Raw genomic sequence first — 23140 nt, 5'->3', positions numbered from 1 at the left:
CTTCTCGGGAATATTTTCTTCCTTTTCTTCTCTTCTCACGCTGTCGGTGAGTGCTGAATATTCCTTATTTAACTCCTACACGCTTCTGCAGCGGCCAAGCTCGATCCAAACACGAGCAGCACACGTAAAATCACGCTGTAATCCCGTGATTATCTCATCTGCACACGTACTCCCTGTTGTGTAAAAAAATCCACGTATTCAACCCACGTTTTTCGAATCTGAAGGACTTACCAGTCCTGTGTGAGTGTAACAGGCTGGAATGAGTCGATTGGAGTGATTGAATCTCGCCACAGCTCCTCAAATTTCGAAACAACAAATTCCCCAGGCGAACAAAATTCAAACCTGCACTTTCCCGCCAAAACCAAGTGGAAGAAGGGTGTCCCCCTAACCAAACCGAGGGTGCAAATAGTAGGTGCCCAACTGAGGTGCCCCTTATCCAATCTTGGGGTCCGCATAGTAAATGTCCCCTTGGGGTGCCTCGACCAACTTTTCGAGCCGCATTTTCCAACAATATTTATTTCCAAAAATACCTACAAACACACAAAACACCATAATAAGGACGAAAACGAGTACTAACAATACGAAACATTGAGCACAAAATAGACACATAAATGCGCCTATCACTAATGCACCATAATGGTACAACAACAATATTCAACACAATTTCAAAATTTTATTTCAAGTTCAATTCTACCAAATAACTTCACAAGGTTATTTCTATTCACGAATGAGCCTATCTGCAACTGCAGTTCCAAGCTTTTCACAACAGTCACAATCTAACTAAACACCATATCCATCAACTTTTACATCTCAGCATATAATCCTCATCTATAACTCAAGCACACAAAACTCAGCTTACATCTGCAATTCAGTTCAACACAGTTACAACCCTCTCCACCAGTTTCATTACATCTGCAATAGTTCTTTTAATTCATACTCAACATGAACAAACCAATCACTTGTACCTCCATTTCAGCACCAACAACTCATAACACCATATCTACTACAATTCATCCAACATATCAATCACCTGCAACTTCAGTTGGACAAGTCAATTACAAACTCTCACAACCTTATTCAAACTCAGTTCCATTACAACCACAACCTTCATTCCACAGATTCAAATACTGCACAACAAAACAATACCACCTGCGGTTCCGATTACATACACCATCTAACATATATCCATTCCCTTGTACTTCAACACAACAAAAATAACTCCAACTGCAAACCCAGATTCTTTACATCAAATCAGCACTATTTATAATTCTAGTTACTTGTATCTCATACTCCATAAATCTAAGTTTCAATTATATTACTCACTGCATCCTAAACTTCTCCCATAGCACTACTACTGCATATCAACAACACTGACTCATGTCACTGTACATCTGTTGAGCCATACCACCTGAGATCAATCTCTAACAACATCAACATAACTCAATAATCCTCATTCATCACCATATCAATGTTATAATCAAAATCAAAACCACAACAACAAGAAAAACTTTTACTAAATTTACAGAGGAAACAATTACCTCAGTTCACTTGCTTCAACACCATCACCTCCCTGCCAGTTGAATTCCCCAAACTCTAGTTCTTAAATTGGGGAAGAACATGAAACCTTAACTCACCTTTTCTTCACTGTGAGTCGGAAACTGAATACTAAATGGTCTCTTTGTTCTCAATTTACAAGACACATCTCCAATTAATCTTCTAAAGCCTCAATTTCATCTTCCAATCCTTCTTTGGTTCATTTTATGAAACCCTAACTCCTGAATACAACATCAGAACAACGTCACCACTTCAATCGAACAACAACCCCCTCTTTATTTAACCGATAACAACTCAATTACTTAACAACTTCGTATAAAATTGAGTCTTAATCTAAAAACCTTAATTTCTGATTATAACAGCAATCACCACCTCCAGCCACCGTCTCTGATAACTTGTCTAATTCTCTTTACCTCACAGCCTTAGAAATCTCAGAGAATCGCCGGAGGCGAAGAACAAAAGAAGAAGATGATGAGAGAAGAATAAAGAAGAATAGGAATGAAAGAGAAGAAAATATGAGAGTTATCTTCCCGCTATGAGGATAAGGCCGACCAAATTTTACAAAGGCCACGTTTTGGATAAGGGCTGCCAAGGAAGTTAAACCACAAAATGAAGAATTTTCCCTTCAAACTAATCTGATGATATTTTCTTCGTGCGGTATCCGATTGGCACGTTCGACTAGTCTATTATGCGTAACTTTTCGAGATCTATTCAACGGTACTGATTCCGAATCTAGATCGTTGTTAGATTAATTTTTATTAATTAATGTTTGTGTTAAACTAATCGAGTTATTCTCGACTAAGACGTCTCATGATCATCGCTAGACCAGTAAAACAATGTTGACGAGCTTGAGGGTCCTTACATTCTCCCCACCTTATTCATTTTCGTCCTCGAAAATCAAACCATCCTTCTGGTCTTCAAAAACTCCCCACCTTATATAAATATTACTATCTCTCGTTTAAGAGCAAAACAACAAGAAACAAAGCAGAAACCTATAATCCTTTCTACAACTAAAATTTTTGGCTCTAGGTTCAAATATGCCGATTTAAGTTCTTTCAAATAGGAAAGTCTAAGTATCTTACACTAATCTCTATAATGGAAAACTATAAATTTTAGTCTATAAGTTCCTTACGCTAATTTCTATTTTATATTATATCTATCTTCAAGCACTAGTGGAAAATGGATTTTTAACCACTTTCCCGGTTTTACGAAAACCACTGTTGTAAGGCTGACGTAACTACATAAGTTGTGAGCCGCAAGAGTTTTTTTGGGAAAAAAAATGGAAAAGGAAAACTTGTCTCAAAAACAGTAGTTCTTTTAGGGGGTATTTTTGTAAATATACTGATTTTGAAGAACTACTGTGGGAAAAAATGATTTCACAGCGTCAGATTTATCCTAAAACCTTATCTCTCTCACACTCTTTTCAATCCATCCTAGATGCGCTTTCTCTTTCATCTTCTTCATCTTTTCCACTAAAACCCTAACCCTGAATCCGCTGTTTCATTGTAATTCGTTCTACCACAAAACCCTAGGTTGTCCCACAAACTGAATTGATTCTCCCAGAACTATGCTTCGATCTCTAGCTTTGCATCTATTTCTCCGATCTGTAACATTTTATTCTTTCTTCAATTTCTTCGATCTGTTCAAATCAACCATTCTATTTTGTTTTATAACCAAAGAAGAAATTAAACCTCCTTTTATTTCATCATCAGTAGTATATTGAATAAGAATACAAAAGAAATCAGTGATGAAGATATTTGGTTTAAAACAGTTCTTTCACTGGGAATTATTCGCGGATTTCTTTGTATTGGGTAATTCTCAGTTTCACATTTAATGGCAAGGTAAGAAACACGAAATAAAAACCCCTAATTTTTTTAGATTTTGTAATATGAGCAGGACTAGGTCATAATTTTTTTTTTTTGTATTTGCAAATTTTGATTGATTTTGTGATTTGGTGGTAGGCATATTCATTGTTTTTTTTTCTTCCCGAAATTCCCTCGTGTTCTCATGTAATCCCTGTATTATCCTAAGTGTGTTATTATTTAGATGCCACTATTATTCTTACTTCAGGATTTGATGGTCTCAGCCTTCTAAGAATTACGTTTTCTTGATAATGTTTTACCAGGGGATGGAAATACGCAAAATTCTTCTATGGTAGCAAATCAATGTGACAATCCCTCTACAATCTCATACACCCTATTTTGCATGATGTCCTGTACCAGTTCTATATGAATAGCATGTTAGAATTTTCCATTTGGTAATGGTGTAAAGATGAAATTTTCCATTGTTAATGAATTATCATATCTCTGTCAGGTTGAGGGGAAGTACAAAAATTATATTTTTCCGCTTGCAGTATCGATTGTTTTATCTGGAAAGTATGAAGATAATCTGGATAACAGAGATGTTGTATTTTATATTGGTCAAGGTGGAAATGATTTTAAAGGTATATGTCGACAAACCAATGACCAAGTGCATGATGTCGCGTGGGAACTTGGCGCTAAAGGTGCATAGCTTAAGTAATCTTGAATTTTTTTTTTTTTTGTAAATTTTTAATCTTTTTCCTTCTAGTTTTTCACATTGATCGTCTTCCCATATGCAGAACAACTATAACCAAGATGTCTTTGCGAGACTCATTCGGGGGCATATATCAGAAGATGGGAAACCTGGAAGATTTTACACCTTCGACGGGTTGTACAAGGTCGGTATATTTATAATTCGATCACTCACTATAAAGCAACTTAGTAATTCTTTATTTGTGTATCATTTTGATTTTACTTGATTTGCAGGTGATTAAGTATTGGGCAGAGAAAGGCACTACCAAATTTACTGTTTTTTAGATTCACCTAAAACGACTCTAAGACCAGCCTCCATTGACAACTAAAAAGGTATGGTGTTTGATTAGCGTATAAAAGGTTTGTTGAGATTTGCTTGGATTCATTTTTCTCATTCAATTGTTTAAATTTTACTTTAATAGGTCAAGTATTGTAAAGGGCATGTTCCTAACAGGATCGCAGAATTACATAGGTAAGTAGTCGGCGGGCCAAGTTCTTTTTCCATTTTCAAAAGCATTTATCTGACCTACGCATATAATTGTTGTAGGTTTGTGTGCCAAGTGGAGGACAAGAAGAATAGAACTTCGATAGGCGAGAGGTGTAAGCATCGCGAGGTGTTCTTGGACCTGATGCCCATGACCTACCGGATAGCCATTCTCATTACGGCCACCAATTTAATTGATCCTCCTCTTGCACCCAAGGAAAGTTCAAAATATTTCCACCATATTTAATTGATCCTCATCATATACATTTTCAGATAAACTTCTCTTTTTGTATAAAAAGATAATCAAAGTTTAGACGTAGTAGATGAGTTGTTGGAAATGCATGAATGATTCAAATACTAATGTGAAGCACCCTGTGATGCGAAGGGACTTGCAATAATACAAGAATTTGTGGTTGTGCAAAATTAAATGGAGTTGATTTTCCATATGTTAGCAGAGACGGGGGAAGGTATGCACCGTATGTGATTTTTTGATTGAGTGTGCCATATGAACCATCATCATATCATATGCATTTTTTTGTGTGGTGCTGCTTAGTTTCATCTTATGTTTATTTATTCCCTAAAAGAGTCTTACCTTCAATTTTGCAGACTTTTTGTACCAAAGTCAATTGTATATGAATGTGGTTGTGGTGATGGTTGTGCAAAAAAATCATCAGAGCGTGGGATAAAGTACCGATTAGAGGTTGCATATTTGTTTATTTTGCTGATAGCATTTGTATCAATAAGAACCCATCTGTTTATTTTGCTGATAGCATTTGTATATTTGTTTATGGCTTTATATCTATCTTGATAGGTTTTCCATACGACAAGTAAAGGATGGGGAGTAAGAAGTTGGGACTTTATTCCCTCTGGTGGTCTTGTATGTGAATGAATACACGCGTGTTTACAAAATGTAATCATCTTTGCTGATTCGTAACAAGACAGTGCTTATATTGCAGGTAGGGATAAATTGATAATACATTAGTGTTTACCCATATTGCTCAAATAACTTAATTTGAATACTTTGGATTTTCGTAAGATTCTATGGAACTGCTTATTTACAATAAACAAAGTTTAGGCGTAAATGAACTTGTATTGATAACCTTCCTAATAATTTCAGGTGGTAGAAATTCTAAGAAGAGGCAAAGTGAAACATGAACACGACAAAAGAACTGGACCTATCAAGGTAAATCAACGTACTTTTGTCTTGAGTAAACTCATCTAATTGAGTTTTTCATTACATAAGAATCATTTGGAAGATTGAAATTTTCCTTGCAGGTTGATAGTAATCTCTACTCCTAGGAGGAGGATGATCTTATGGATGTACTTATAACGTGCAGGTATGGTGTATGATTCACATCTTGTCACCACCTCTCCTAATTGGATGACCCAAAAATTTGAATTTCGTTGTTAATCAGCAAATGAAGACGCAAATGATGAAGTGGTGCAAGTAAAAGTTTACTAAATTGTATGAGGGTGTTTTTAAGTTTTTTTGCTTAAGTAGGTGAAAGGAATTGAAGTTGAGTACTGTTAATGTTGAAGTTTTCAGATTTGAAATAGGGGTGATTTCAGTTGTAATGAAGATTGCAAAACGAGGGGAATAAATTCATATCATCATAATTTTGATCTCATTTATAATTATGAATTTATATACTGTGTTGTTGGCTGTAGCTTTAGATTCTGCCGAATCAACTTTAGATTTAGCTAAATCAAATCTTTTTTTTATAAATAAAATAGATATAAACAACTGTGTCTATCAGTGTTATTGATATTACTATTAAAACCAGTGGTTTTATGAAAAAAATTTACTTGTGTGAGACACAGTCGTTTTGGAAAAAAACACTTCTAAATTAGAGCTGAGGAACACAGTCGTTTTTTTACGAAATACCCTCTTGTTCTGGCAGTGGTTTAACTTCCATTTTCCACTAGTGAAGGAAGGATCCTACAAATATTTCTAAGTGAAATTATATCTATCGGTTTCCTAAAGATTTATACCAAACTTCTACGATCGGTCATCTCTGAATGTAGTTGCACTGTCAAGGTTGGCCAGTCCCTACAATGCCTTCCTACGAACAGAGAAAACACAACCTTCACTATTCCTTAGTGCTGGATTAACTAAGTATTAATTTATTAAGATTAATTAGTCTCTAAACTTCTATCATAATTGGTGTAAGTCTGATAAGTTTACTTCGTAAAATATATAAATAGTTTACTTAGTCCTCTGAATCTATTTATTTATTTCTTTTACCAATAATAGTAATCCCAATTCGATTTTACGCCAATTTATAATATTTGATAAATTTAACCTTACTGTAATACCATATATAAAATTTCCAAATATTATCTATTATAAATTTCCTACTATTTTAATTACTCAAATATTTTTATCAATTGTGTTATTATTCTCGTTATTCTTAAGTTGGTAGCCCGGTTGGTACACTAAGCCTTAATCTTCTAAATATAATTTTACATTTACATAAGGATTGACATAACAAATTTTTATTTATTCACTTCAAATCCAAATACTATATCTTGTTAAAGATTGACGTTGATAATTTAATATGAATTAAATTTGAGTCTACATAAATTATAGTATATCTTAATAGTCTTTAGGTTTTGCTATTAATGTAAAGTATCATATTAATATATATATATATTTTATTTTCCTTTAATTCTAATATTACACTAAGCATTCAGATACTATTATTACTATCATAATATTTTTATTATTAACGTTGATGATTTCTAGCTACTCTTACAAATATTACTAAGTCCCAAAATATATTATTAACATTTATGTGACTACAAATTGTTGAATCTTCGTATAAGTTAAGGTACTATATAAGTCCTTATGTGACCTTCAAGATTTATCGATATTACTAATCTTGCTATTTTTATAGTATTAGATTGTCTACATGTTCTTACCTTTTTAGATTAATTATTCTCAAATCCTTATTAGCTAAAGTTATTGGTGTACCCTACAATTTTTACTTCAATACAAATACAAACAACCAAACAATCAAATCAATCAATCAAATAATTCTTTTAATTATTGATAGCTTTTAGTGATTAAGATTTATCTCACAAACCCAACCCAGTTCTAAATTAATCTAATTCACTAACTGGCACTGGCTATTCCTATGGGTTCACATGTAAGATTTAATAGTGAGCTCTGATACGAACATTGTAGCACCCTCTAAGCTAGCAGCTGTCTAATCAAAGAGATAAAAAAGGCACTAAGAATCTAATCATTTACTTAAACATTCAATTAATAAATATGCTACAAAACTTAAACCAAAAACTAGCTCCGCTCAGAAATATATAAACAAGAATTCCTCTCAAATGGTACATATACAATAGTCATTTGGTTTGCAAATAGAATTACATCGTAATAAACATAGCAGAAGACTCAACGCCACAAAGCTTCCGCTGCGCAACTCTGATCTGTCTCTGAAACTGAAAGTGGGAATGGGTGAGCACATCATCCCTAAAAGGGGTGCCCAGCAGGAATAACATTTAATTTTAAAGAAATCATGAGCAAAATTCGGAAAACAATACATGTTTTCCCAAACATCAAAGTGACTAAGTCACTGGAATGCAAAAATATGTATATGGACAAACTTCTTCGTCAAACAATGTATAATATTGATGCCACTTCCACACCGAATAGTAATATTGATGTCAATTCCACACCAAATAAACTTATAATAGGTATAAATGTGAAGGAGCTCATCCTATATACCACATGTGGAAATTCTCATTTCCCATAACAGTTCTTGATGACAACAAACATACAAGTCCTTTCCAAATCTTGGAAAGATTCAAAGAATCAACAGAACAATCATAATGCACAAATGAACAATGCATGGAATGCACAAATGGACAATGCATGAGTTTGTTAAACATAAACTTTTACAAAAGGAACAACAATGGTTTCAAAAGATTAAAATGTATTCCCACCTCTTTTGATGACAAGCCACGCCTACCTCGAGATCCACGACCCGCTGGTTCATCCTTTGGATCGATATTTGTTAATAAGGACTAACTGTTAATCACACAAGAACTCTAAGAAACTAGCCAAAAGGCACACACAAGAATCAAACAAGTCTATCTAATGGTTCTTAGCCCATTTATGGTTATACATTTTCATTCTTTATCTTTAGCATAGCTGTAAAGACCCTGAAGTTCATCAAAGCTATTAGACTAGTCAAGAGGCGTTTTAGCCGCTAATAACTCGATTAGTTTAAGACGAACGTGAATTAATAAAAACTAATCTAACAACGATTTAGTTATGAAACTAGTACCGCTAGATAGATCTTGAGAAGTTATGCGCAATGGACTACTCGAACGTGTCAATCGGATACCAAACGAAGAAGTAATCATCGGATTAGTGGGAAGGAAAAAATAGTCTTTTTGACATTACACCGACTGGGACTTCCCTTATTAATTCAACGGGTTCTCCATTAAATTGATTTGGTCTTATCTAGACCGGATCGAGAAGATAACTCTCGTTTCTCTTTCTTTTTATCTTCATTCCTCTTCTTGTTTCTTTCTTTTTCAGTATTCTTTCTTCTTCTCTTTCTTTCTTCTTCTGATATTCTTCTCTGCGAGTTTGAGAGAAATCGAGTGTAAGTTCTTTGTTCGACAGAAGATTGGGAATATTATTAAGTAGAAGATGGTGATGATGTTGTGGTCTGCTAATAAGCATGGGATGAAGGAGAATATTGAGTTGTTGTAATCGAAGTTAGGGTTTATAGATTGGTTTAATGTTCTGAAGATTAAGAAGATTATATATAGAGCTACTATTGGATGAGGAAGCATGGGTGGATGTTTAATTGGAGTTCTAAGATCGGTTTGAAGATGAATCAGAGAACCAAGTTAGGGTTTCTCAAAGAATTGAATTAGAGTACAAATTAAAGATGTATGAGAAGAATTAAAGATTGGGTTTGGATGGTTGAGGAAAGGGTTGGTATTTAATTGATGAAGTGAAGCTGTTCTGAAGCTGAATTGAAAGGAAAAGATAATTAGGGTTTCGATAAATTAATATCGTTGCTGATGCTTACTGGGTGTTAATTGAACAAGAATGATGGGTTGTTAATGTTTTGAGATGAATTGCTGAACCAAGTGAAAGCAAAGAAGAATCAGATTTAACTGTTCAAAGTCACGGTTTAAGTAAATCTGAATTGAGGTAATTGTCTTTAGTAGTATTAATCATTTCAAGTTCCTTATTGAGTTTACAAGCTTCTTTATGGATTAAGAACTGAAATGGATTTGTTGGATATGTGCTTGAGTTGTATATTCGTTGTATTTGTGTTAAAGAACAAGAGAAGAGTTAGATGAATGTTAATTTGTTTACTAGAAGTATGTGGATGAGTACAAGTGATAAGAGATAGAGATACAGTTCTGGTATTGAGGTTGTGTTACAAGGGAGGAGTTGTGTATTTATTTGCATACAAATTGTGATGTAATTGGTAGTCTGGTGTTGGTGGAGTTGTGTGTTGGTGGATGTTGAATTGAGATGTAGGTCGAGACTTGAGATGATGGTGTGCCTTTGTATGAAATTGTAGTTGTTATGAGATGGCCAGGGTGTATGTGTGGACTTGGAACTGGAGTTTTGGTTTTGCAGGTGAAGTAAAAGTGGAGATGTGAGTATGGTGGTAATCACTACAAGAAAATTGGCCATCAGCGACGAATCACCTCGTCGCAGAATACCTTGATTTCGTCGCTAATCATTTTTCCCGACCAATTTTTTTCGTCGACCCGAAAGTCGCTAATAGTAGGTCACAGAATGTAAACAGCGACTAAAACCCCAATTTCGTCGCTAGATATTTCTCAGCGACAAAAATACTATTTGGTAGCTGAAAAATAGTTTTACCGACTTGGAAAAAAGTGGTCGCAGATACGAAACTTTCGGCGACCATGAATTTTATCGCAGAATATGAAGAATTTGCTACCAAATTTATTTTGTCGGTAACTAAGATCTTGTCGCGACGAAAAATGTTGCATCTAAAAACAAACTACCAGCGAGAGATATATATCTCGTCGGGAAGCATTTCATTTTAGCGACATCTGATTTTTGCAGCCAAAAAGATCAGCGACCTATTTAAAATGGTCGGAGCATGTAACAATCTGGCGATATAACAAAAAATGGTCGGAAAATATAACAATTTGGCGACAAAACAAAAAGTTGTTGTAGGATGTTTTCATTTCAGCGACCATTATTGTTATCACCAACTACGATTTTTGGCGACAAAGAAGTATCAAAGGATCGTCTTGCATTGATTTAATTCAAATAAATTAAGACATTTGAAAGAAACTTAATTATAACGGAGATTCATTTAACATATTAACTAGAGCAACTGTTTACATAAACATAGAAAGAAAAGCTCCAACTTAACGGAGTTCTCTATTACCTACATCAAAGGTTTGAAAAAAGGGAGACGAGATTCACACAAGCAACGGAAAAACAACCTATAACCTGACAGGGAGACGAGATTCACACAAGCAACGGAAAAACAACCTATAACCTGACATTACTCATTACTGGGTATTTCGATGCCTTTTGCACGCAACAATACCTCCAATCTTGACCAGAAACTGCTGTTCTGCTCTAATTTCTCCAAGCGTTCCTTCTGATCTTGAAGTGTTTCAATCATTATGTCCTTTTCCTTGAGCCTTGCGAGCAATTCTTCATTTTCGCGCCTCAATAATTCCGCAGAGGAGGAAGAGTTGTTAGGCTTTGGTCCGTAACCTAGTCCTTTGACATATCCTGATCTGGATCCAAGTACTTGTTCACATATTTATGCCTTGGTTAGTCGCTCAGATTCTTTTTTGTTAGCCTGTTCCTCTAGGAGAGCCATCATTTCATCCTACATGAGTTAAAATAATAAGTCATTCCTGGGTGTACAAGATAATTATGCATCAGTTTCAAATTATATTCAATCGCAAATTCATCGATCTTCAGTGTAGATACTTACGTATTTCGATTCTGCCACTTCATTAATCCACCCTTTCTTCTCACTCCAGTGTTTGTCATGGAATAACTTGATTGGATTATTTTTTGGTGGTTCTTCTGGTTGTTCTTGTGATGGTTCTTGCAATTCTTCTTGTGACGGCTCTTGCAGTTGTTGTGGTGGTTTAGCTGGGGTCTTTTTCTAATCCAATTCAAATAAAATCACATCAGATCATTCAACGGCAACAACTAGCAAGGCTTCAAGTTCTCAATAAATACAGAACTACATGCTCAAATGAAATATAGAATAATGCCACACCTTTACACCCAGCTATTACACTACTTCATGCATTAAAACCTCAAGGTTCAACTGATACAAAATGCAAAAGTATACAAAACTGCATACCGGCTTAGTACCACGACTAATAAACGATCGAGATCCTCCCCGATGGAGGAACTGAAGACAAGCCCGACTTTGAGCATTCTGAGCAGATAATTTTTGCAAATTAGAAGATTTAAAAAGAAAAATGTCAAACCAAAGAACACAACTATGCCTTACCAAAGAGAATATGCTCAGTTTTTAGTTAGAACTACTAATTACAAAACCAGTTCGTCTGGACTCTGGAATAACAATTAACAGTACAAATAAATTCAAAAAAATATAGCAACTATATCTTGATACACTGAAGGAATTAATCAAAGCTATCATACCTGAAATTCTGGTGTGTTGAAAAGCTGAGTACACAGATAATTCCAATCTTCTTCCGAGAGGTTAGGGAACTCTGCTTGTGCTTTGGCTAGTGATTTTGATTTTCGGTACTGTAGGTGAAGATCATGTCTGTAGTCTGCATACCTTCTTCCCATATTGTGATTCAGGAACTTACAGATATGTGGCGCAGAGATTTCAATGTCAAATTTGTTCTACATGACATAAAAAACAAGTAAGAAATAAATCACTATATTTCTTTCTATGCATCCAAGAAGAAAATGAAAAATAAGTTAAAATCTTCATAGAATGCGAATATAACTCACTAACAGGTAGGGAAACAAAGCTTTTCTGTCGTTCACTGGAATCTTGCTCCATTTCTGAACTTGTAAAGGAGCAAATTGGCGCACTATACATCCACATTCACTAGAAAGTTTCTGCGCGTTTTCATCAGTGGGTTTTTCATCTTCTTCTTCGATGATTATGGGTATTCTCCCATAACGACCCACATGTTCGTCAATCTCCAAACCTCTTGTAGGTCCACGATGCCTCATCGATCCTAGAAAAAAATAGATGCATGTATAATATTCATTGAGTAACCTATTTAATAAATACAAGTACTTAGTAAAAAATTATGTACCATCAGTATCTGTGGTTAAAGGATCGACATTAGCATCACTTCCTATAAAATTACAGGATAATATTCATCAGTAAGTTCTTGTGTGGATAACATTCAACTGTAACATGTAAAATTAACTCTTCTACAAATAAATCTCACCTTCACCTTCAAGGTGAGTTGAATAAACAGTTGAACAATCCATGGGTGAAGATGGATGTCCACCACTTGTGTGCTCTACAAAAAAATATGTAAATAGTTATTAACGAACAATATTAAAAAAAAAAAGCACAACTAATATGCTATAATCATATATGTCAATTATTTGATAATGTTCATACCGACGCTAGTGTTAGCTGCAGCCAAATTTCCTGTTGTAGCCGAGTTTCCAGTTGTAGTCAAGGTTCCTGAAGAGCTTCTTGTAGAAACATTCCGAGGTCGGTTCCTAAGCGCCATATGTAACCTGATATTATTTAACAAAACCATTATTAACAGTAACTCATAGGTCCAGAGGAATAAACCCATTTTGTAATCAAACTACAGTTGATCTCTCTTTAACGAGGGTGACACTTTTTGAAAACACAACCCTACACAGATTTCTATCATAGACATAGAGTTAGAAAACGAAACAAACCCTAAACTTGTTCTAATTTTGAAAGTAAAAAAAAATTCAAACCTTACAAAAGGATCATAAAAACATGAACTTGTTTGTATAAATAACAAAACAAACTGGTATTATTGTTAAACAAAAAAAATCATAATCATTCCTTCAGGTTGAAAATGATTAGGATACAAAATGAGATCACAGTGGAAAAAATCAAACCTTGAGTGAAGATTTAATCACAAAAAGGAAAAATATAAATAAAAAAATGGTTAGTATTAGCACTTACTTCTATATTTTATTCCCTCTCCAATGGAAGCAGAAATTCTAGGTGGTTATAGATAAATGAGGGGAAGATACAATGAGGGGGAGTTATGAGAACAGGAGGAGTGGACAGATGTATTAGGAATACAAAAAAAATTGAAATACAGGCGGGAATTGAAAAAAAAATTGAAGAATTGGAGGGATTCGGTTTCCACTTTTTATTGAAAATTTCAGCCATGGTAGACTCCCACTACCTTAAAACAAGGAAAAAGACTTAATTGTTATCCAGCTGACCCTAAAATACATCATATGTAACCTAAACAAAATGTAACATATTCAGACATACAAGATAATAAAAAGCTTACTTGCAGAGTATTGTCAATTGAATTATTATCAATTGAATTTGTTTCACGGTTGCCTATGCTCCTAAGACACCTGCACATTTGAAATTGGGTATCAGTGATTCTTTATCCCATCCTTTTAGAGTATTTTGGAACCAAAAGATTTTGATTTTGAGACGCTAGGAAAATCATATTACACTAAACCTCAATGAGAAATAAAAACCCAGGCATAATTAAATTAAAAATCCACATCTTAATTGACATAAACCATAAAAATAGTATCTTAAGACCTGCTCAAACATATTCCAAGTTAACGATTTACCTGAGTCAATTCATACCACTGTCTCCCTGGAACGTATAGTGTAAAAACATTACCAATCCCATTTGTATTCTTCAATTTCTCATAATCCCCCACAAACATCGCTCTTATCAAAATTCAAAATTTTCTACCAATAATCCCTTCTTAATATACCTATACAAACTCTCAATTTCTTCCCTTAACCCATTAATATTACTTTCCCTATCTTGTACACTAACGTTTTCTAAAGAAACCATCTTTCTTTTCAATTTTTTCTTCACCATCAGACCCTGCTCAATCCGTAACACATCAATAACCATCAAATCTGCCATCACCCAAAAGTCCAATTTCCTCCGAATCTAGGATTTGTAACACTGCAACTAATATTAAAACTTTTCCAAATCCACAAATCTTATACAAGGAATATGATAAAAAGAGAGATTTCTTCGATTCAATCAATTTCGGCAAGAAAGGATCTGAAAAGAGACTGAAACTAAGAAAAATTGGAGGACATCTATTTTCCCTAATCTAACTTAAGGAGGTGCAATCGTGTTGTTTTAGTTGTCTGAGCTTCTTAGTCTTAGCTCTGTCTCGTAAAGTAAGGAAGAAAAAAACAATAACAACAAAAATACGTGTTGGTCTACTGACCACCAACAACTATACGTGTCATGTTTTGGTTTCTTTTTGCTAACAGGTGTCATCAATGTAGGGTGTTTATACGTTTTTCAAGCAATTTATTTTTATTTAAAAATCAAATTGTTACTGGTATCGGTCAACCTAGTATGTCTTCTGTTTCGACGCGCTTATCCTTGTGTCTATCCTTATGCCATTGCATTGAAGATGCCGTGTGTTTTGACATAAACAATCTTTGTAATCTAGGCTTCAAGGGAAAGTAACGCAAAACCTTCTGTGCAACTTTTTTACCCTTACTTTGATGAAAGATATATCTAGGCTCGCTGCAAATAGGGCAATCATCTCTTTTACTATGCTCCTTCCAAAATAAAGCACAATCATATTTACATACATCAATCGTTTCATACCCCAACCCCAAGTGCTTTAAAACCTTTTTAGCATCATAAAATGTTGCTGGTATACTTGCACTAGGAAAAGCTTCATTTAGTAATTTAAGCACCATATTAAAAGCTTTAATGCTCATATGATTGAGCACCTTAATATGCATCAACTTAACCAAAAAATATAAGGATGACATGTTGCTGCAACCTGGGTGTAATTCTCTCCTTGCTTCTTCTAACAATCCCAAAATTGACTCAGTTACTTTTGGATGATCACTAGCTTTAGCTCTTTCCAAGGGAAATCCTGAAGATCCATTATCAACAGGTATTGGTCTACTCAAGCTATCTATCATCTCAAACGTTTCATCTGGTTCGGCCTCTTCACTGTGATGCATACTAGAGGTAGCTTCATCTTCCCTGTTTGAATGTGGTGAGAAATCATTAAGGTTTAGCTTTTCACCATGATGCACCCACACTTGATAACTAGGGGAAAACCCGTTAGCCCTCAAGTGTCGTTCAATTGTATCTAGCTTACGCTTTGGGTTTTTATTCAGACAACTGCGACATGGACAAAGTGTTCTCTGCTCCACATCAGTGTGATTCTTTGGTACTGCCATAAAAGACTTGATACCTTTTACATATTCGTTGGAAGTTCTGTCTTTTATTCGAATCCAACTCTTATCCATATTTGGTTTCCAGTAGTCACTAGCAAGGCCTGTTAAAGTATCAACAAAAAGCAAGTAAGGGCATATAACCAGAATAGTTATACTGATCAAAGAAGTATATATAGTTAACGTCTGAATCTCAAACTTGAAGAATTTTTTGAACAATAATACTTACAATAATACTTATAATAATTTGTTTTTGATTGTACAAATTATTAGGCAGAATTTGTTGAACAATAATACTTATAATATCTATGGAGAAAGGAGAATACCAGTTAGTGGAAGATAAGGTGTTTAAACCCTTAGTGGGTTTTAGTAGTGGACATGGTTGGTTTTGGGGAGAACCAATATTCAGGGGGAGAATATCATTTTGTGGGAAATGTTAGATAATCATCACTAGAGGTCGTGACACGTTTTTATCTAGAACGTGGTATTTTCCTCGAGATTCCAATTAAAGAAAGGTAAATAACAAGATTCACATCCAACTGAAGAACCGTGCCACTGTGGGATTATTTTATATAAATAGGCAGTCAACGAGAACGCGTCTATTACACCTGGTAGGATTAGGAAAAAGCTTATGACTGGAAAATCCTAAAACATAAATGATTTATAATGGAAGTTTGTATTGTTGACTAATTCTTCTAGATACCACACTATCACTTGTAAATGTGGTTAGTTTTTCTGCCTATTTTTTAGCTTATAAGGCTACTAACCATCTTCGCTTTCATCTGAATAAGAAAACTATCCTTCCAATTATATTTCGGTTTCTACAAAATAAACCCTCCTAATATTAATGAGTATATGGACACAAAGGGGTTTCTCCGGCTAAAAAAGAACACGAACCCAACTCATTCATTCTCACTCTATTCGGATAATCTCTGTTTCCGCTTTTATGATTTTCCACAAATATATTTATTACTTAAAACTAACTTATCCTAGAATCAAGTCATTTAGCGACCAAATTGGATTATGTCATTAAAATTTAGTTTTTAACGACCATCAATATTGTCGCTAAAATGCAATTTTGGCGATATAATTTATTTATGTCGTTGTTTATATGATTCAGCTACGACATCAAACAAGGTCGCTAATTATATGATTTACCAACGATTTTAGCTACAATTTTCACAACATGTCATTAAAACTATCATTTGGCGACCACATTTTTATAGGTCGCTATTTATTATATACAACGACGAAAACTGACATGTCGCTAGGAATTTCGTCGCTAATGCCATGTTTTCTTGTAGTGAATGGATGTGTAGTGTGGTTTGAAATGGAGTTGAAATCCTAGTGGTGGTGTGGATTTGAATCTGGGATTGAGATCAATATAGAATGAAGTTGTGATTATTGAACTGGTGGCGATGAAGTTGGTTGTTACAACAATAAATGGTTGTAAAGAAGAGGAGTTCGAGTTATGTCAGTGGAAGAATGGGATTAGCTTTATTGTGTCAGTTGATGGTGTTGTTTGAATTGGGGTTTAGTTAAATAAGCTAGAGAAATGAACTGTTGGTAATAACTAAATTCATAATGATTTTTGTTGAAGAGATGTTATGTAACTGAAGTATTGGAATGTTGGATTAGATGATTGTATGAAGTTGAAAGTCTCTCGTAAAAGCTTGGAAGCTTGCAACTACTGCAATTGCAGGTAGGTATAGTTTATAATTGTAATTAAACTTATGAATTTTATTTAAGAATAATTGAATTGTACTTTAGCTTGTGAAGTTCTGTCAATAGGTGTGTAGTCTCAGTCTAGTTATGAAGAAGAAGTGAAAGTCTGTTATGCATCAATAGTTAGACCTGTTAGTCATCCCAGTCAGTTTAGATGACTTGGTGTTACTGACTGAGTTAACTCAATGACTAGACCTGGCCAGACTTGACTCAGTGAACCTTGAGTGAGTTAGTTCCTTGACCATTTGACCAGGACCTTGACTTGACCTGGACGGTGACTGTTAGTTGACCCTTGACCGTTAGTGACTGTTAGTTGACTTGGTGGACTTGGGCTTAGGTCAGTTTTCTTAGTTAGATGTTTTGGACCTCTTATGGTCTAATTTAGACTTTGGTTCCTTCTTCTACAAAGTTGTAGATATTCATTTGGCTTAGCTAATAGACTATAGAACCAACCTAATACAATTAGTAAACCTTAGATTTGCTGAAGATAGAGAATGAAAGGTTGTAGAGTCATAAATGGACTTAAAACCATTAGTTAGACTGGTATGATTCTTGTATGAGCCATTTTGGCTAGTTTCTTAGACTTCTTGTGTGGTTAACAGTTTAGTCTATATTAACAACGATCGACTCAAGGATGAACCGGTGGATCGTGGATATCGAGGTAGGCGTGGCTTGTCATCAAAATAGGTGGGAATCGATAACGAACTTTCTTGTATTCATTGTTGTTTTACAAATCAATCTTGGTGTTGTGAAATTCATGCATATCTTTGTATGCTCTGTGTGGTATGAGATGTGTGCCGACACAATATCAATATTCTTTGGCTAGGGAGATACACCGCAATATTACCTAATGAGTGTGGTTATACACAAATATTATTCTTCCTTTATATATCAGTATATTATGGATATGGCGATTCACCGCAATATTACCTAATGAGTGTGGTTAGCACGAATATTATTCTTCCCTTATGTGCGGCAACACACATCTCATACATGGATGTTTACTGTTATTTACGGATGTCTTTGAATAAGTTTCTACTTTGTGTTTTACTGTCTTTCCGTGTATTAACGACTGTCGATAAAACATGCATTGTCATCAAATCATATTAATATTTACTTGAAAGCTAGTTGTTATTCCTACGGGGCACCCCTTTTAGGGATGATGTGCTCACCCTTTCCCACTTTCAGTTTCAGAGATAGGTCAGAGTTGCGCAGCGGAAGCTTTGTCGCGTTGAGTCTTCTGTTATGTTTATTATGTTGTTATATTGTATTCACAAACCAAATGACTATTGTATATGTATCACTTGAGAGGAGTACTTGTATATATATTTTTTAGTGGGGTGAGTTTTGGGTTAAGTTTTTGTAGTAGTTTTCTAAATTGAATGTTTAAGTAAATGATTTAGATTCTTAGGGCCTCTTTATTTAGTTAATCTCTTGGATTAGTCAGCTGCTAGCTTATGGGGCGCTACAATAGCTAAGGTTTACTAATTCAATTAGGTTGATACTATAGTCCATCACTAAGTCTTATGAATCTTTACAACTTTGTATAAGGGATCAAAAGTTAATTCGGACCATAAGGGTCCAATTCATGTTCATTAAGAAAATTGGTTATAAGTCCAAGTTCACTAAGCAAGCCCATTAACTAAAGTCCAGTCCATCTGAGTCAACTAACGGGAAAACTGACGGTCACAGGTCAACTAACAATCAACATATAAGGTCAGGTCAACAGAGTCAATGTCTAGTCAAGTCAACGGTCAATGATTCCAGGTCCAACTATTCTGGTCAAATGAGGTCTACTGAGTTAAATTGAGTCAAAACCTGGTCACATAACCAACTCAGTCAGATTAACTGAGTCAATAAGGGTGAATCAATCAGACATTAGACTGACAAAAAGGCTCAAGGCCAATGCCTTTGCACGGGCCAAACTTCAAATGCAGCATAATGGTACAACAACAACATTCAACACAATATCAAAATTCTATTATAAGTTCAATTCTACCAAATAACTTCACAAGGTTATTTCTATTCACGAATGAGCCTACCTGCAATTGCAGTTCCAAGATTTTCACAATAGTCATTATCCAACTAAAAATCATAACCATCAACTTTTACACCTCAGCATATCATCCTCATCTATAACTCAAGCACACAAAACTCAGTCTACATCTGCCAACCCTCTTCACCAGTTTCATTAATCTGCACTAGTTCTTTTACTTCATACTCAACATGAACAAACCAATCACTTGTACCTCCATTTCAGAACCAAAAACTCATAACACCATATCTACCACAATTAATCCAACAGATCAATCACCTGTAACTTCAGTTGGACAACTCAATTTCATACTCTCACAACCTCATTCAAACTCAGTTCCATTACAACCACAACCTGTATTACATAAATTCAAATACTGCACAACAAAACAGTACCACCTGCGGTTCCGATTACATACAGCATCTAACATATGTCCATTCCCCTGTACTTCAACACAACCAAAATAACTCCAACTGCAAGCCCAGATTCTTTACATCAAATCAACACTAGTTACAATTCTAATTACTTGTAGGTCATACTCCATAAATCTAAGCTTCAATTATATCACTCACTGCATCCTAAACTTCTCCCATAGCACTAATACTAATGATCAACAACACAAACTCATGTTGTTAGAGCATAGCTCGGTCAACCTCGCATGCATTGCTATATCAAGCATGTTTGTCAATGTTAGTGATCAAAACTATAAAGTCTTGATTTTTAGCCTATTAGCTAAGTCTCAGACTAGGATAGGAAAAGTGTAGTTGAGTTGAAGGATTTCATGGTGATTCAACGACAACGACGAAAATCTACACCAAGGAACCGTGGAACTTCATCAACAGAAAGGTATGTGAAGACTTGAACTTATCTATCACTCGCAAGTCTATTTATTCTTCTCCTACTTCTTATGAGATAAAAATCGTATGCTATATAGACTAGATCATATACACTTGATATTTCGAGTTGAGTATTCATTGCTTATCTTTTACTCGAAATCATGTGTTGGTAAAGCGTTTTGCTTTGATCAGGTTTATCTTCACCTAGTGACGAAAGTCATGAAAGTTTCAATCACTTTGTAAATTGCTCTGACGAGAAAGGTCTGTTGTTTTTCACGACTGAATATCACCCTCTCAGAATGTTTCAATGATTGAAATGAGAGTTTAGATCATATAACCATGTATTCCTTGAACCGAAGTTTTCGAACTTTGTTGATCAAGAGAAATCAATAGGATTGTGGAATTGGCTTGCCAAGTCCGCGAACTGACGGAAGTTCTCGACCGATAATTTCTGCTGGGATTTCCAAAACTCGTTTGTGTGTTAAGTCCGCGAACTCAGTCCGCGAAGCCAGTCCGCGAACTGGCGGAAGTTCTTGACCCAAGAATTTCTGCTAAGTTTGGAAAAGTCAACCGATTAACTTAAGTCCGCGAACTTGTTTGTGAGCTTAAGAGGTTATGATCTAAAGATGTGCTCTGAGCATGAAACATAGATTATTAAGGAATGTTTTATGCAAACCGTGGCTATAATGTTCATGAGCCGATTCTAATCGAATCGAATCATCTTTGTTTCAATTGTGTCTTGTGTAGTTACATAAGATCTTATAGCAATTGAACAACTCTTAACTAGTTCATTTGAGTTAATTGAACTAGTTATGGTGAAAAAGAACATGATTAATATGAGACGCTCATATGGTTGACCATTTGGGTTATCATGTTGAACCAACATACGTGTACTCGTTTGGGCATGTGATCGAATTTTATATAGTGATAAATAGAGTTGTCGTTCATTCAGACTTGATGAATGGATTTTAATAATTAATAAACTAAAAGAAAAGAAAAAAATATACACAAAATATTGTCACAGGATGAAGAGTATTACTGGGACTAGGATTTCGTCGAATTCATAACATAAGGTTCAATTTATTTATTCTCAACAATTAAAGCTCAATGAATAAAATTAACATGGACTCTGGTTTTGCCAAGGTAGATTCTCAAAATATTAGTTGTACATCCTAAGCATGATGTATCAAAACATTTAAGCTAAGCATACCTCATCAAATTAAATGACAACCAATTAATTCAAATAATATTTCTATTAAAATTAATGCAAAAGTCTTAAAAAGAATTAAATAATTTTACCCATGTATGAAATTCGTCTTCCTACATCGTCCCAGTGTTGGGGTTTAGTTCATCACGTCAAAAACACACTTAAAATATTTATTCATGGCTGAAAAAGTGTTTACAAGATGATGAAATGTAATGAGAAGAATAAAACAATGATTTTGCTCTCCCAAAACTCCCCTCTCTCGATCCATCTGCTTGGTCCTACTAGCACCCTATTTATACATAATAACCCGTTACTCAAACATCTTTTCAAAATCTTCTTCCATAACTCCATCAGATCTTCTCTTTGATGAAAGATATCTCATAAATAATTTCTTTCTCCGTTATCACAAATCTTCTTTATTTGCTAGAATAAAATCCTAGGGATATTATCTTTTTTTATTTTTTAAATAAAACCCCAGATTTTCTTTCTCCTTTTCAATAAAAACCAACTCATAAATATATTATCTCTTTTACCTTCAAGATATGGAAACTTTATGTATAATAGGCAAGAAGATATCTTTGCCTCGAATCTTTAAAATATCCCATAAATTCCGTGAATTTGTTTCAAAATGAAGAAGGAGAGGGTGCCTCTATCCATTCGTTGGGTGCCTTTAAAAAGATTGGTTCTCTTATCTAAAATGAGGATGCCTTTAACACTTTTAAGCCAATTCTTCCAAAAATGTTTATTCCCCAAAAATACCTACAAACACTAAAAACACTGTAAATAAATACGAAATCGAGTGCCAACAATATATAGTATTGAGATCAATTTAGACACAAAAATGTGTTTATCAAATACCCCCATTCTTATTATTTGCTATTCCTCGAGCAAATCTAATATAGAAAAATAAAATGACTACACTTAGCACGTGCAGCAAGACGTTAAACCGCTAGGTGACCCTACCGGCGAAGTGTTGTCTCTAGAGGGTTTACCAGAGGTGTACCCACAAAACCTTTACTCCAGACCCTATATATCTACGCAGAACCTTGGAAGGCACTAAAGAATCTCCTTGGTTGGCATACTCTCATTGACTACAGGAGGAAGTACCCTGATGCGAAATTCCAATTGTTGTACACGAGTTTGCACTCAAGCATACTAAAATTTGTATAAGTCACGGAGCTCTACTCAGATAGTTTCTGTACATCATAACCGGAGTCAACCAATCACATGGAAAGATTAAGAAGATGGATGTAGAGAAAAACATAGATGGTTTTGATGTAGACTAAGGTGAACCTATCCTAATGGACTGAGATACCGGTCTGACTAATATCAACACAGCTGGCATATA

The 23140-nt window shown here is 34.8% G+C and overlaps 1 protein-coding gene and 2 long non-coding RNA genes across 4 annotated transcripts; 1 reads left to right on the top strand and 2 right to left on the bottom strand.

Moving 5' to 3' along the window:
- Positions 1-3003: 3003 nt before the first annotated feature.
- LOC113320277 lies at positions 3004-6219 on the top strand. Of its 2 annotated transcripts, none has more exons than XR_003346010.1 (10): positions 3004-3395; positions 3868-4057; positions 4154-4252; positions 4341-4439; positions 4529-4578; positions 4654-5057; positions 5197-5290; positions 5402-5546; positions 5708-5773; positions 5866-6219. It is a non-coding gene; the product is annotated as an uncharacterized LOC113320277 (long non-coding RNA). The 2 variants fall into 2 exon arrangements; XR_003346009.1 differs by having other exon boundaries at positions 3680-4057.
- Positions 6220-12136: 5917 nt separating this feature from the next.
- On the bottom strand, positions 12137-13082 carry LOC113325351. Its single transcript, XM_026573547.1, has 5 exons — positions 13024-13082; positions 12886-12927; positions 12572-12804; positions 12251-12460; positions 12137-12160 (listed from the first exon to the last, which is right to left on the bottom strand). The coding sequence occupies exons 1-5, from the start codon at positions 13064-13066 to the stop codon at positions 12137-12139; spliced, it is 552 nt and encodes a 183-aa protein (XP_026429332.1). The 5' UTR covers positions 13067-13082.
- Positions 13083-13222: 140 nt separating this feature from the next.
- On the bottom strand, positions 13223-14882 carry LOC113321481. The gene is made up of 3 exons (XR_003346683.1): positions 14390-14882; positions 14092-14161; positions 13223-13324 (listed from the first exon to the last, which is right to left on the bottom strand). It is a non-coding gene; the product is annotated as an uncharacterized LOC113321481 (long non-coding RNA).
- Positions 14883-23140: the final 8258 nt, after the last annotated feature.

This window comes from Papaver somniferum, chromosome 11, assembly GCF_003573695.1.
Source record: "Papaver somniferum cultivar HN1 chromosome 11, ASM357369v1, whole genome shotgun sequence".
NCBI lineage: Eukaryota > Viridiplantae > Streptophyta > Magnoliopsida > Ranunculales > Papaveraceae > Papaver > Papaver somniferum.
This window is presented reverse-complemented; position numbering and strand designations above follow the sequence as displayed.